The sequence below is a fragment of the Pomacea canaliculata genome, linkage group LG4, assembly GCF_003073045.1.
Source record: "Pomacea canaliculata isolate SZHN2017 linkage group LG4, ASM307304v1, whole genome shotgun sequence".
NCBI lineage: Eukaryota > Metazoa > Mollusca > Gastropoda > Architaenioglossa > Ampullariidae > Pomacea > Pomacea canaliculata.
In genome coordinates this window covers 11,936,318-11,951,651 of record NC_037593.1, presented here as the reverse complement: position 1 = coordinate 11,951,651, position 15,334 = coordinate 11,936,318, and the positions used below count along the sequence as shown (strand labels likewise).

Genomic DNA, 15,334 nt, shown 5'->3' with positions numbered 1-15,334 from the left:
CGGTTTTAAAGAATAATATCAGTGTAGGACATCTCCATTACACTGCAAACATTTGTCGTTTTTGTTTATGTATGCAGGTTTTATTTTGTCACTGTATTGTTACACTGCATGGCACAGTTGAAATATAACAAATATACATTGGTTTCCATCTGCCATTCTGATCCGTTTTCTGATACTGTTGCAAATAATTTTCATCTTTATTCAGGATCTTGACATTACACATGTTGTTCCAGCTGTTACAACTTTTAAACTTTTTCTGTCATGATTTTGGAAGTCCTATATTTGGCATAAGTTCAGGTATTATATGATGATTAATATAGCAGCCCATAATACCAGTGAAGAAACACATAGCTGTGCTTTAAATATTAAGTAAAATTAGAGTTTGGAATAATATAAGAGCTGCTGAGGCTTGTGGCAAAACTGCAATGTGGTTTGTTGGTTCATTTTAAGTGAAACATGCCAGCAGCCGTTAAAGTTTTTTGTTATTTTGTTCCTCTTTGTGTTTTCTGTATTTGATTTTATTCTTCGTTAGTACTGTTGATTATTCTTTTATAGTTCATGTATTATTTGTTTGGTTTCCTGACCCTTGTATGCTGTCCATGTTTTATTCTTGTTTTTAGGCTCTAAGAGCATGCTCCTTAGGAGTGTGTGTATGCGCTTTACAAATTTTGCTTTTATTTTTTATTATTAAATAGGGTATTTATGTAATAATGTGTGTTCATACTGTCGCCAAAAAAAGGGAAATAAGAAAATAAAATGTTGATACTTAAAATATGAATACAGATAAGATAAAATTCAGCAATAGCAGATTTCAAAATGTGCACCAGCAGTATTTACATTGGTTAAGCTTATTTAGTTGGATAAATGCCTTTGCCATGCAAGTTGTATTTTTTTACTTTATATAAAAGGAAATTATAATGTGAGAGTATGTGTTAGAGTACATGCTGTTTTGGCACACTGCATTTCACTTGCTAACACTAAACCTGCACAAATAAAAGTTTGAAAAGGCTAAAGCAACAAGAGTAAAAAAAAAAAATAGGACAGTCACTAAGTGGAAATAGATGCAAGAAGCACTTGTTTTGAAACATGATGAAAACCATATCACATCAACACTAAGTGAATAGTGTAAACAGGTCATAAGCAGTGTGCCCCTTGTAGAAAAGAAATTGGATCAGCCTCTAATATTGGGTTTTCCATTCAACTTCAGACTGAAGGTTTAGGGCATTTCTTTTCTGCTAGAGTTTTTTATTGTTTTTTTTTTAATCAGAAAATAACTTTAGTATCATTTTCCTCAGCATTCTGCAGGTGGCCAGGAGCCACAAAATGTATTTTTATAATATATTATTAGTAATATAGAGTTGTACTTTTTCCTTTTTCAGAAAGGTTGACAAAGCTTCCTGGCAAAATGTTTTATGCACACTTTGTGCTTAGTAAAAGAGGGCCCCTGGCCCGGATATGGCTGGCTGCACATTGGGACAAGAAATTGACCAAGGCTCATGTCTTTGAGACCAACATAGACAGCAGTGTGGAAGCTATATTGAAGCCAAAGGTAATCAGAGAGCATCTTTATGACTTAAGGTGACTTGGTGTTGATGCAAAATAACAGAGTGGGTTACGGGAAGAGTGTTGTGAAGAAACAATTATGACTGATTCAAGTTTCATTAATTTTTGCCTTTTTAGTGTGTGTGGAGACAGTCAAAAGGTTTTCCTTTATATCACTTGTATGATATGAAGTGTATATAAATATATAAAAAGCAACAACTAATAAGCAAGGCTCTCTTCTTTATATAAGCAGAAATATGCTACTTTCATGTTGCAAGGTTTTGTTTTCCAGCATATTCTTTTTCTTGATTTTGCAAGTCTGCCATATTTTATAACAGATGATGATAACAGAGATAATAATAATAATGGGATGTTAATAGTGCAGTTCCCCCACATGGATGTGAGTTTATTGCTCTTTACAAGATACATTGGCCAGTAGGTAATGATACTTGGGTCAAAGAAAGATAATAAGCGATGGCGGAACCTTTCCAGTCTGATACATCTTGCAACTACATTTGCTTTTAATTCATTCAAACAAGGCCCTACGGTCCTTGAGGAGTAGCAGAAAAACTAAACTAATTCCTTCAAACAAGATCATTGGTTTATGATTATAGGTTAACTTTGGGAACGTGTTCTGAAATAAACCCAGATGAAAAGTATCCATAAACTCAAAATTTGAGAAATCAAGCAAGGCTGAAAGATGTTGAATTAACATATTAGAAACATTTTTATCTTTTAAACTAAAATAAATGCCACTTGAAATCTTGACAGCTGTGTTAAGGGCGTGACACATTCATAATTTACAGGAAGAAAGAAATGGTAAAAAAATGAAATACAGTATGTTTAAAGATTATTTTGGCTTGGGGAATTACTTAATAAATTTAATAAAATTTAGATTAAGTTGCCATATATTCCCTATTCATCAGTTAAGATATATTGATATACTTAGACATTTAAGAACATGTCTGTCGTGTAATCTAAATGAGGTAGGTGATAAATTTCATTATATGTTTTTGTGTGCTCACCTTTTGTTTACTATTTAATGGAAAGAGCTGCTTCTGGTATATTTTGTGCATCATCCAGAGGAATTTCTGATGATTATCAAACCCAAAAGTAAACTTATTTACTTGAGCAAATTTATTCAGATTTCAATATCACTGTTTAAGTAATCTCTATATTTTTTAGTATCATGCATTCATCTAATATTTTCACATTGTTGCACATAAGAGATGGTTATTGTGTGATTGTTGCTGTTTGATTTTATGGCTAAAGATGCCCCCAGGGCTTATAGTCAATAAATAAAATATGTCAAATGGAACGGCATATTTTCCCTCAATTATCCAGGTAAGAATTCTAAAACCTATGATTGTATGGTAAGCAGCTGTAAGAAGTTAAAATCTTATAAGCAGTGTTCATGTCTTTCAGTTTGGTGGGCTCTTCATTTCTACTTGTATTTCTGCTGTTCACTGTCTCTGTAGCCTTTTGTTTGATTATTGTATCTAAAGCTTTTTCTTGATGGATTTATTTCTTTACAACTGGTTTTTTTTTCCTGATCCCTTTTTATAAAAAAAATATGCGGATTAAACGTGTGAACTTTCTATATTTTACTGGCCATATTTTGCCAGTCCTGATCTATATAATTAGCACACTGATTGCAATTTTTGTAGGATACTATTTTTTGACTGACAAAAACAGAGATTGCTGGAGGATACTTTTTTTTTTTCATCTTCAGCGCACAGATCAGTAAACATGACCTATGACAATACAAAATATAACAGCTGTTAGATGTTTTTGATACCTTCTTTAAAAAGGTGTGCTCTTAATACCTTCATGAGTGTTGTTTGTATGTTGTATATAGAACAATTTGAACCTGGCTTTAGTGCTGTGAAAAGATGCTGTATATATATTGTTGTGGTGTTATGCTCATTGGTATTGACCTATGTTGCAGGTGAAGATGGCACTTCGCACTTCAGGTCATCTTATGCTTGGTGTTGTGAGAATCTACTCACGCAAAGCAAAATACTTGCTAGCAGATTGCAATGAGGCCTTTGTAAAAATAAAAATGGCTTTTCGGCCAGGTGTGGTTGATCTACCAGAAGAAAACCGAGAAGCTGCAGTTGCTGCCATCACTCTTCAGGAAAACTTTCATGATTTTGAGACTGCTCTTGCAGACCTTGAGTAAGTTTATGTGTTCATGCACCTCGAGCAGTGGTGTATTTTGTATATGAAAATGATCTGACTGTAATCATAAGTGAATTAGAAAATAAGGAGTTTATTGTTTATGTTGAAGATTTTTTTCATTTTCTAAGATGTTTTTCTAAGTGTTTTATTCTGCATTTGGTAAATGACAAACCATAAATAGGTTAAATTGGTTAGCTTCAGATCTAAGGGGGAATGTCAATGCTTCTTTCTTTTTTAAAAATTATTATTTGTAAAGTTTGGGAATGGGAGGGAACTGACCTGCGAAAAAGGACAGAATGGGAAATTCAAAAAAGAAAGAGTTAAACATCTGGATTTGGATTTTGAAATGACTAAAAAGCCCAGTTGTATTTTGGAAATGTTGGGCTTAGGTGGGAAATAGTAAATTGCAAATTATTTTGTTGTGCTAATTTTATTTTTTTTACCTCCCCCCCAAAAAAAACAACAACAAAACAGGGACATTGATGTTCAAGCTCAGTTTTCTGTCAACCAAAGTCGTCCTGAGGAGATTACAATGCGAGAAGACCTAGGTTCCATCCCTCTTATGGGAGATGATGGATTTGGTGAGTGTCTTCCTTGCTGGCTTCATGATGCAATTTTATTGCATTGCTTAAGTCAGACTAGTACCTGTTCAGTGCAGTGAAAGATGTGCGGTACTCTTATGTCTGATATGCATTGCTGCTGTCTTGTCATTGTATACAGATAATCTGGAAGAAGAGGACAGCTTAGGTGGTGAAGTCAACGATGAAGAGTTCACACTTATAATCCATGGGTTCAAAACTGACTTCATAAGCCACCCATTAGATTTTGCCCAAATATTAGACACTGTTGAAAGCACTCTCCAGAACAGGTGCAGTTGCCAGGGGTCATGGATAAACATTGTTATTAGCCATAAGCCCACAGAATCTCCAGTCATATGTAACCAATCCCATATTGTACATCCCCACCATAAAAATATACGATGTGACAGTGCTGAGAATTATACAAGGTCCCCATCCCCTTTTTGTGATAAACTCGGTTCTCCATTAACAGACATACCATTTAAAGCCAAAAGGACTTGTTTATGTTGTGCTTCAGTAAATGATAAAACAAGAAGCAAATGGCATTTTACAGCAGCAAATGGCAGCTCACCGAACTTAAATATCAATAGTAACAAAATACCTCCAAGTTCTTCAGTACATACCTCAGGGATTTCACCTATTACCAGCAGACCTAGTTGCAGTGTGTTGGGTGTTGGACAGTCACCGGCCTCACCATCCATTAACGAGCATGAACCTTCCAGTTATCTCACTGAGCAAACTATAAAAGCTGGGTTAATGGTCATTTCTCCTGTCTCAAAAAGATGGAGCACAGATGACCCATTAAGCAATGCAGTGTTGTTAAGAAGAACTAGTGCTATGTCTGCGGCCAGCTCTGGTTATGGCAGTGATTTTCAAAGACTACATTCAGTCTCTTCAGACAAAGACTGCAGTTGTTGTTCGAACTGTGAAATGGATGCAAGTCCAACTTCCACTATTGCACTAGGACATAGAGATGGCTTGAATGTTTGCCATTCCACAGATGCATTTCGCAGCCCTGATTCGTTTTTATCTCGAGATGTTTCTTTTGAAAGAAGTAGTAGTAGTATGAAGTCTCAGACATGTCAAGCAGCACGTAGATTATTCGCAGCAAGCCCGCCGTCCACAATCTGCAAATCACGAGCTGAGAGTTATAAGTGGCAACCAGAGACCATTGAGCCACACAAGGCCATTGTCAGCAGTCTGGACAGCAGTCTTGGCCTTGGTAGTGATCCAGGTTACAACGACTTTGATGCTGAGTCAGGGATCTCTGAGGACATGGGTTCCAATGATGAGACAAGTGACCTTGACTTTTGTCCGCCGACTGGCACTGGCAACCCAAAGGGTAAGAAGTCAGCTAGATTGGGGTCAAAGCTTACCTTTTATTCCATCCTCGTTTTTAAGACTTCGAACCAGTCCATCTCCAGCAAGATTCCAATTGGAGTCCGGCAGGCATAGAAAAAGACATGCACCGGTTATCTTTTGGTGGAAAAGGGTTAGGAGAATCTTTTTGCCACCATTCTTGCAAACACACCACACTTGTTCTTAAGACTTTGACCCCAAGTTGACTTCTACCTGCTGGTGTGCTAGTGAAACAATGACTTGTTGTTTATGGATGTTTCATGTAATGGATTTGTAATTGTTTGTGGAGCTACAAAAGAACTAATTTCCAATGCCCACTATTCACCCTTACCCCTTCCCTGTCTGTAATTATGCCTGACTCCAATTGGGATTTTTTTTTTTTTTTTTTCGGTGCCATTAGGCTGGAGTTGTTTAAAATAACCAAGTACAAGACTTTAAAAAATAGTATTATCTAAGGATGTTAAGATGCTATATAAACTTCTAGGGGTGCAGGTGTTCTGGTATGCTCTGTCGTGATAAGTGTTAGGCATCAAGAATGCTTGTTTTGGGCTCTCACTTCTCTCAATCTTTCATCCTTTTTCTCTCTACCTCTTTCCTAAATAGCTAGAAGCTTAAAAGTGGGTAGACTAAGGGCTCAAGTAGTATTAAGGTCACATACACCATTTTTCTGACCTTTTTTTGTGTGTGTGTATGTACGTGCTATGGAAGTGAGTCTCATAACTTGATCTGGTAAAAGGGCCTCTTCTCCCATTTTACGAAGGACAGGCTTAAATAGGGACCAGCACTTTTTTTTACCAGTCAAAATCAAACAAGTTTTAAAAGTATGGTAGCACACAAAAACTGTTACCAAGGACAGCTTGGCGTTTCAGAGGGTGGCACACTCAAAAGAGCAAGTGTAAGTAACGCTTGCTATAGTTGTAGCAGGTAATTGCTCTATCAAATTTATGGAATCCCCATTCTGATGACATGCAGTATGTTGGGTGGGTACCGTCTGTCACTGTTACTCATTTAGTTTGATTTAATCATTTTGGTCTTTTCAAGGGAGCCAACAAGACATACGATCATTTTCTTTCTTTTTTTTCATTATAAAAGAGTCATTAAAACAATCAGTTTTAAGTGTTTATGCATTATTTTGCAATTGTTAGTGACTTACCCTTTACTTTCCAGCTAATTGTTGTTAACTGATATCTAAATATACACTACAACAGGAGATGTAGGGTTTGATGAACGAGAAATATTGCGAGATACCTCCCATCTTGAGGATCCTCTCTACAAGAATCCTGAAGTGACCAGTGCTGTTCATATGGATGATCGCGACAAAACCCTAACAAATGACTCGCGCACTGAAAAGTCCATGAACATCAATCTTGAACCTCCTGTAGAGGGAGATGGTTATGAAGATGGTGTTGGTGGCTTTATTGGTAAGACTTTGCTGCAAGTATTTTCATCAGTTTTATAGTGTGTTGTTATTTATAAGCTTTAAAGTGAGTGTTTTAAAAATTATTAAATATGCATATTAATACCAGTGGCTTCACACCTTACGCAAAGAATCAGTGGACACTGATGAAAATATCTCATATATCATAAAGAGGATTCTTATGTTTGATCTGACATTTCTGGTTGCTGCTGTTTACGTATAACAAAAGCTTTCAGTAATTTTTGTTTGAATTAGGTGGTGGGGCTGATGATGATGGTGATGACAGTGATGGAAATTTTGGAGATGTTGATCAAGATTTCTTTGGTAAGATTTTTTTTTTCGGACAAAGTCTTTGAGTTAAATTATTTTTTTAGTTTAATGCTGGTTGTTTAGAATGCAAATTACAATTACAAAGGTTTTCTAAAAAAAAAAAATAGCTTTTTATCATTTTATAACATTTTTATTAGTTATTTACCAGAGTACCCATATTTGCCACAGATGGCCCCATGTCTTGAACAATTTTCGGTATGCTCGTGAGTTTATAATGTGCATATATACATGATTATGAAGCAGGATGGTGCTGTAAGATTTTACATTTTAATACATTTTTGGTCTACCACAATATGATTTGTCCTACAGTCATGTTAATGCATGGTTCTTGATGTGGGCATCAATTACAGGGCAAGATTTCATGGAGACAGGTGGATTGTTTGAAGATACACCAATGCCAGAGGTACCAATATCCCATGATAACGGAGAGGAAGGTCCAGCAGTGGGAAAATCTGATGGTATGCTTAACGTATAAAAATTACTTGTATTAACCAAAGTGGGGGAAAGAGCTATGTAAAATTTTGATAAGTAGCTGTTACAACTTGTTGTAATGACCCGCAGTATTGGAACTTGTTATCGCAACCTGTATTGTTACAGAGCATGCAAAAGGATCATCTGGAGGAGCAGCTGATGCTGAGGAGACAGTACCTCTTCAGGCAGCAGCCAGTGCCTCTAGCATTTCTGCTGAGCAGACCACTTTGGTACATAACGAAGAAGAAGCTTTTGCACTTGAGCCATTAGACGTCACGGCTGTTCCAGGTTACAGTTATTACAGTTGCTTTGATTATAGACAGGATGGTCATACATCTAGACTGTTCAGTATACTCTTTGGTGGTGTTTTGGTTATTATAAACTTGCAGTGTGTGTACGGTCCTTTTAAAAGGTCCTTATTTTTAAATGTGGTCAGACCTGTGTGAGTTCTTACTTGGAATTGACCATTAAGCAATTTTTTTTTTTTGCATACACCTACAAAAAAATTAAAGCTTTTGTATTTTTTAAAAAATGGCTATTGTTAACTTACCTTTTGGCTTTGCTCTGTTTGTCCTTAAGAAAGAAAATAAAATGTGAAAGGCAATTAAACAATTACTTCTACGAAATTCATTCTGTTGCTTTTCAGGTGGTATAGAGAAAAAAGGCAAGCGAAAGCGTAAACTTATTGTTGATGAGCAGAAGGGTATTCCAAGTGAAACGATGAAGCTTCAGCTGTCTGACACCACAGACATTGTCACCACCTTAGATCTTGCTCCACCCACAAAGAAACTAATGCATTGGAAGGAAACTGGTGGTGTGGAAAAGCTGTTTGCTTTGTCAGGCAGACCCATAGTCTCCAAATCAACAACCTGGGTTAGATTTCTTTTAATACATTGCTTTAAGTAGAATTTGTGTTTTAGTTTTTAAGCTATAATTTGAGGCTCTTCTAGAACTACTGACAATACAAAACTACATTGTGGTGAATGGTTTTATTCCATTTTTTTTGTTTTGTTTTGAAGCAAACAAAATCTTTATAGAAAATCATGACTTGAATGGTATAGAGGTATAGAGTGACATGCATCTGAACCTCTGTCAAGTGGATTATATATATTGTATTTCTTAACAGCTGTTCACCAAGAACCTAGTTACTAAGCCTGTGCTTGATGACCTTGAGCTTGGTGAGGAACACCAGTTAGATTTGTCTGCACCACTTCCAGAGATCACACGAGAAGAGGAGAAAACAGGTACTTTAAAATAGTCATATTGTAAATATTGTCTACCAAATAGCTGTGCCAAATGCTCAAGGTGATAAATGAGTCCTGGCTATCAACTATAGATAATATAAGTTTACTACAAGTGAAATAAGTACAGTAAAATCTAGAATGTTAATATATTTTTAGATCAAACAATCCTTAAATAAAGGGGAGAGATGGGGCAAAATTAAAATTTGGAAGACGCTTGTTAGATGATGTAAAATAATTGTCTTCAGTAGATTGATATGATGCATTTGTTAATTATATACTTTGCAAGATGGCATTTTCTTGTGTTATTCGATTGACAATAAAACTACTAAATAATGCATTCCTTTCAAATTTTTGTATGGAGAAGCACAGACCATCTCTCTTTATAGAAATGTAAATAGATGACTAGTTTCTGATATGGCTGACATTGTGCTTCTCTGGGAAGCTGATCTTGCAATGACCATTTGCTGAACAGCAATTGTGTGATGGAACAATGCTTCTGTCTGTGAAGGCTGGGCTGCATTTCCAGGAACTGTGATTTGCGCTTCCATACAAATACCATAAAAACTTCTTTGCTACTTTTTGAAGCAAATTTTTATGGAAGATTCTATGCAATGGAGTCCATGCCAACTGCACATAAATGTGCTAATTATTATATGCTTACCTTAAAAGATTCTAGTGTGGATTTGCTTCGATGCTCAATTTATATTATGAACAGAGCAGAGTAGGATTGTGTTGCTGTTACAACCACTTTAAGAGTAGCTTGAAAATTAAATACTTTCATCAAATTTTTTTATCTGTTAGCTTGTTTCTGTCATCTTTTCAGCAGACCAGACCCGTCATTCAGAGATGAGTACAATAATTGAAGAACCATCCAGTGTGGTTGAAACGACAACCACAAGCACCACCCGTACCCGCAGAAGTGAGAGATCCTTTGCAGATAAATCTTTCCCCGCAAAGTCTCCACGACATTCAACGGCACCTGAACCTGTGCCTCATCTTGAACCCGAACCTGTAGTTTCACATCACGACCTGTTTGCACAGATCCCTGATGTCATTGTTGACATGCCAGCCGATCCCACAACAATAGAGCCATCGATAGATCCAAACCTGGAGGAGGGTCCTCCCTCTGTGGCACCGTTCTCCGTTCCACCACCGTCCAATGCTCCCCCATCTGTGGCCCCAGCATCTGTTCCACCTGTGAGTAGTTATATTTGTATTAAAAAATAAATCTTTGGTAGATAGCAAGAATTAGGTAGAAATCCATGAGACTTAAGAGTGAGTAGATTAGGCAATTGGGTGAAGAGGTGAAGCCAAGAGATATACTTGCCAAGAGAAAAGGGATAATGATAACCTGGTATAACACAGACACAAGAAGTCTGCGAGCATGTGTTTGTGCTGTCTGCCAATTTGTGAATTGTGAATGGGTTACCTACTTTTGTGAAGTAAGCTGCATTGTGTGTGAGAGAGAGAGATTTTATAAGCAAATGTACATGACTACCAGTCACATGCCAACCTCTCTGTCTCACACACACACACACCATTTAGATATAAAGAAGTACATGTTGTCTATCACTTAGTATTTTACCGTATTTATATCTCAGTTCTGCATAAAGGGAGCAGAAGATACTTGATTTTCTAAAGTATCCATTCAAAGTGGGCAATTGGGAGCTACTTCAGACTGAAAAAAATGCCAACAAAAACAAACACCGGCTTTTTTTACATGACAGTCTTTCTATTAGAAAGGTCTGTTTTGATCCCATTTGCTGGCATATTCAGACATACCTAAATCCCATGGAGAACAGTGGGGAGTGGGGGGCGGTTGGTTATTTGAGTTTTAAGCCATACCGGCAACTAAGGCTATATCACGGTGAGAGAACGAGAGATATATTATAATATAATATGCATATCCGTACATCTGAATGTATAAGCTTTTGATAAATAATGATTGAATTTTAATTTGATGCAAAAATTTTCATAAGTGACTTTAACATCAGCATGTTATTTTTAAGTTTATTTGCAACTTTTTCTTATTATTAGTGTAGTCTTTTGTCTAATGCTGTATTTCATTTGATTGCAGGCATTTGAAGATCTTGAAGACCTGGAAGCCATGCCAGAGAATGAGGAGCAGGATGAGAAGCGCCTCAACAAGCGCACACAACATATGCAGCATGTTCTGAGATCTGCATTCAACTACTCCAGGAACCTTTCTTTCAAGGACTTGACACGAAACCTTAACCGCAAGCAAGTGGCTTCTCGTTTCTACACCTTGCTGGTCTTAAAGAAACATCAGGCTGCATGTGTACAGCAGACAGAGCCCTTTGGGGACATTATCATCACAGAGGGACCTCACTTTGGCCAAGTGTGCTAAACAGATTATCCTGAAGATTGTGGATGAAAGGCTACTCTGTTATTACAGCTTCAGATAGATTGTCACTTTCTAAAGCATAGAACAGTGACAGCTGTGGAGTAGCCTCCGATTGTGGTTGACATTACAGCTTTGTTTTTGATGCATGGGTTCAGGGTGGTAAGAGAGATGGTAGGAAAAGACAAAATGCAAAAACTAGACATTACATTTTAAGTCTTATAGTTAAAAACATTTATGAGAATTGAATGGACAAGATTTATGAAGTGTTCTTGGTGACTGGTTACATAATAAGTTCTTTAGTGTGAGAATACATTTGTACTTGACACTAAAGAATTTATTTCATATTTTTCTCATCTTTTCAGTGGCATTTATATCAAAGTCATATTGCAGATCCCATTGTCATTTTCCTCTCATCCATGCATCCTAAGGATTGATTTTTAAACAAAAATTTAAAAAAAGTAAAATTAAGACTGTGCAATGTTTATCCCTTATAATTTTCCTTCAAAAATAATTTGTTAAAGTTGACAATTTATCTCTTTGCTGTTTTATAAATCTATTCATTATTCTTGTTCTATTATTTTTTTGCCCCCTTTTCCCCTACCCCTTTTGGACAGTTAGGCAGCAGGGCAAACTGTGTGCCCTTACTTTATCCTGTGTAGTTTTTCAATCATTTATCTGTTCACTTCCAGCGTGTGCAACAGTGCATATATTCTCCATTTTGTTGTTTTTACTGTTCAACATCTCACAATTGCTGCTCTGTTGTGACAAAAGAAAAATTATGAGAGTGGCTGCTTTTCCCAGTGATGTAATAGAGATCTGTTTTGAAAGACAAAGAAGGGAACGCGAAGCAACACTGTTGGAGGGGAAGGTAAATTAAATGCACAGAAATAGGGGAGAAGTTTAGTCTTTTTAAAAGGTACTAAAAGTAGTTAAGGTTAACCATTTGAGTAGTGGGAGTGTCTCACTTCTGAGTTTAAAATTTGACAGATTTTGCTGTATTGATGATAAGAACCATTCCTGATCAAATCTAAAATAATATAGAAAAATAAATTCTCCTCAGTATGTAATAGGGTGACCTAGCGACCAGCTCGCACTTGCATACAATCAATACCTGACTCTGGAAAAGATTGTTGAAACCTTTTTAATTAAGGGACCTCCTGCCGTCCGCCTGCAAAATATCGCTTTATACAAAACAGAATACAGTCCTTAAACAACCGGGCTGCTTGTTGTCAATGACTCGCAGTATGTCTTTGTCTTAAGAAGTTTCTACTCGTTCTTGTTAGCGATACTTCGTCTTCAGCTAGTCCTTTTCTTGCTCTCCCAAACGCTCCTTTTTCTTTTATCGTTCTCTCAAAACCCCCAGGTCTCTTCTTCTTGTGTCCTTTTATGACGCAACCGAGATGCATCAGAACTTTGTCATTTCGCCCCTGGAATTGCACCTAATATAAGTAGACCATGCTAACAAAATTATTCTGGCTTAAAAAACATGGTTACAGATTCTGATGAAAAGCTTTAGTTCTGTCCCCCAACCCTGATTTTAAAAAAAAAGAAAGAATGCATGTCTTAAGGTTAAAGAGGCTTTGAAAGTATAAGGAAAGGGAGTTTATATGTTGATGACATTGACTAGTTGAATTCTAAATACCAAATGTATTTACCTTTGGCTATATGAGCGTGTGTGAGAGAGAGAAAATGAAAGGGAGAAATAGAAGTTCAGGGGACTTGTACATTATCATTTTATGTCTTAGACCGATAAGACGTGGCGTCTGTTTACGGAGCTGGCTGCCTTGCCGTAGTTGCTGGCTCTGTGTAAAACACCAAAAGTCCTCTCCTGGACAGATAAGAGACACTGAGTATGGAGGGGCCTATTTTTAAAAGTTTTCAAGCAAGCAGTTTTGCAAACCTACGGCTAATCAAGTCATGCATTTATTGTCAAGTTGGTTCACTGTTGAGTCCCAAAAAATGTGAAAAGGCTCAAAACTGAATCAAATGTTTCATCCATATTTGTCCGTGTCCTGTGAGGAAAACCGTTAAAGAAGGATAGCGAATGTTTCATAGCAGACCCAGAGAATGTTACTGTTACCAATGCATTGCAGGTTCTTGCATTTAGGCACCTGCCACATACCTTTCCATCTTGTTTAATCAGCTGTTTGTAACTAGAACTTTTTACTCATGATAAATCATTTCACTATATCAAGAGGTTAAAAGTTTTTGTAGGTGGTCAGGTAAGATCTTGGATTGCTTAATTTTGACAGTTTTTTTTTTTTAAAGGGCGTTCTGGTCACCAATGTGGCAAGTGTTGACTGTTCTGGTTTCAGATTTTGCCTCAGGCGCACTGTTCTTTCTCTGCAGATGGCATCTGTTTGCAGGTCTGGCTGCCTTGCCGTGATATAACTTCTGTTGCTGGCTTGGCATAAAACACCAGTTTCTCCTCCCCTCCCCCCTCTTTTAATTTTAAACAAATTTTTAAAGAGCACATATTGATTTGTGTTTGTACAGTCATTTTCATTTTTCAGTTCTGTGTCGGTGGTAAGGAGGGATAAGGGAATAAGAATGCGTAAAAATTACATGATTAACACGATAAATTAGTTACAGTCAGGAGTTAACTGTGTGATAGGATAAATTTCATTAACAGCATAATTTCAAAGTATTAATTTCTGAATCTTTTTGAGTGGTCGCATTTACTTTCCTATTTTAAAGTTTGTTTTTTTTTTTATTTTATTTTTTGGTCACAAAGCAGACTACCTAGTTCTTCTCTTTTTTGGTTGATTTTTTTGTAATTTTCAAACTTAATAGTAATCAAAACATTTCTCTAGAGTCTAGAGTATTCATTTCTCTACCAGCAGCAAGCTCAGTGAGCTTTAAAACAATGGGTATGGTTAATTAGCAATGACCAATATTTCTGTCATGCATGGACACAAAAATGGCACCTTTGCAAAAACAAATGCATAGAAGGCACTGAAAAGCCACTGATTGAAGTTATTGATAAAAAAAGGTGAAATTTTTTTTAAGGTTATTTTGTGATTGGAGAGGGGGTTTGCTTTTCAGCAGCATGAAATTATTGTTCGCTGCATGACATGGGTAGCTTGCATTTGTAACATTCTTATGCCTGATAATGTAGCTAGGAGTTGGTGGCTTAATGACGCTGAGCATTAAATCAGTTTTTTAAAAAGTGAGGGCATAGCCCTTGACAACACATTTCTAAAGAACCCTTAGATGGGAAGGGTTAGCTGCAATGGGCAGTGTCATATTTTTTATTGGATGTACATAATGATCATTTAATATTCTGTAAGACTGTTTCTACTTTTTAATTTTTTTAATAATTACTGGATGGAAGTTAGTCCTACATTTACAAAAAATAATGGTAGCTTCTAAGTGGCTTGTTCTGTGCCAACAGTCATTTATTTACAGTGTATGTGTTAGAGAATTGACTGGGGGCAAGGACATGATTGTTAGCATCGATTAAAGGTTTTGGAGATGCAAAGAGGCCTTCAGTTAATGATGCTGCTTGAAAATGTGTGCCCTGAACAGGATGTCTTATGTGTACTCCTGAATTGTGGCTCAATATAACAAGTTTTCATCCAAAATGTGTTCACATTTCAGTAAAAAGTTCACATTCTCCATCAAAGTTGCTTAGCTGATAACACCAATGTCCTGGCTGTGCATCCATATTGTCATTGTACATTTGTATTCATCCACTGTTTTAGTTGTATCTGCTGTTTGTATGTTTTGTCATATTCCTATCTGAACTGTCTTTGTAGCACCACATGATTTCAACATGTGTTTTGATTTGCTGACTTGTAGCATTCTATTTTATAAAATGAATACATTGCAAGTTTTGAACTAAGAA

General features: G+C 36.5%; 1 protein-coding gene across 2 annotated transcripts in view; it reads left to right on the top strand.

Moving 5' to 3' along the window:
• LOC112562944 (double-strand-break repair protein rad21 homolog) overlaps positions 1-15,334 on the top strand; it is a 16,503-nt gene extending 1,169 nt beyond the window's left edge. Inside the window, exons 2-13 of one of the 2 annotated variants that reach the window (XM_025236569.1) lie at positions 1,380-1,549; positions 3,491-3,720; positions 4,198-4,304; positions 4,444-5,643; positions 6,869-7,081; positions 7,333-7,401; positions 7,758-7,865; positions 8,005-8,166; positions 8,525-8,751; positions 9,005-9,122; positions 9,946-10,319; positions 11,200-15,334. In XM_025236569.1, coding sequence (XP_025092354.1) covers positions 1,406-1,549; positions 3,491-3,720; positions 4,198-4,304; positions 4,444-5,643; positions 6,869-7,081; positions 7,333-7,401; positions 7,758-7,865; positions 8,005-8,166; positions 8,525-8,751; positions 9,005-9,122; positions 9,946-10,319; positions 11,200-11,490 — 3,243 coding nt within the window. In that variant the 5' untranslated portion in view covers positions 1,380-1,405 and the 3' untranslated portion in view covers positions 11,491-15,334. The remainder of the gene's footprint in view (positions 1-1,379; positions 1,550-3,490; positions 3,721-4,197; positions 4,305-4,443; positions 5,644-6,868; positions 7,082-7,332; positions 7,402-7,757; positions 7,866-8,004; positions 8,167-8,524; positions 8,752-9,004; positions 9,123-9,945; positions 10,320-11,199) is intronic. The other variant, XM_025236570.1, reaches the window with a different exon arrangement.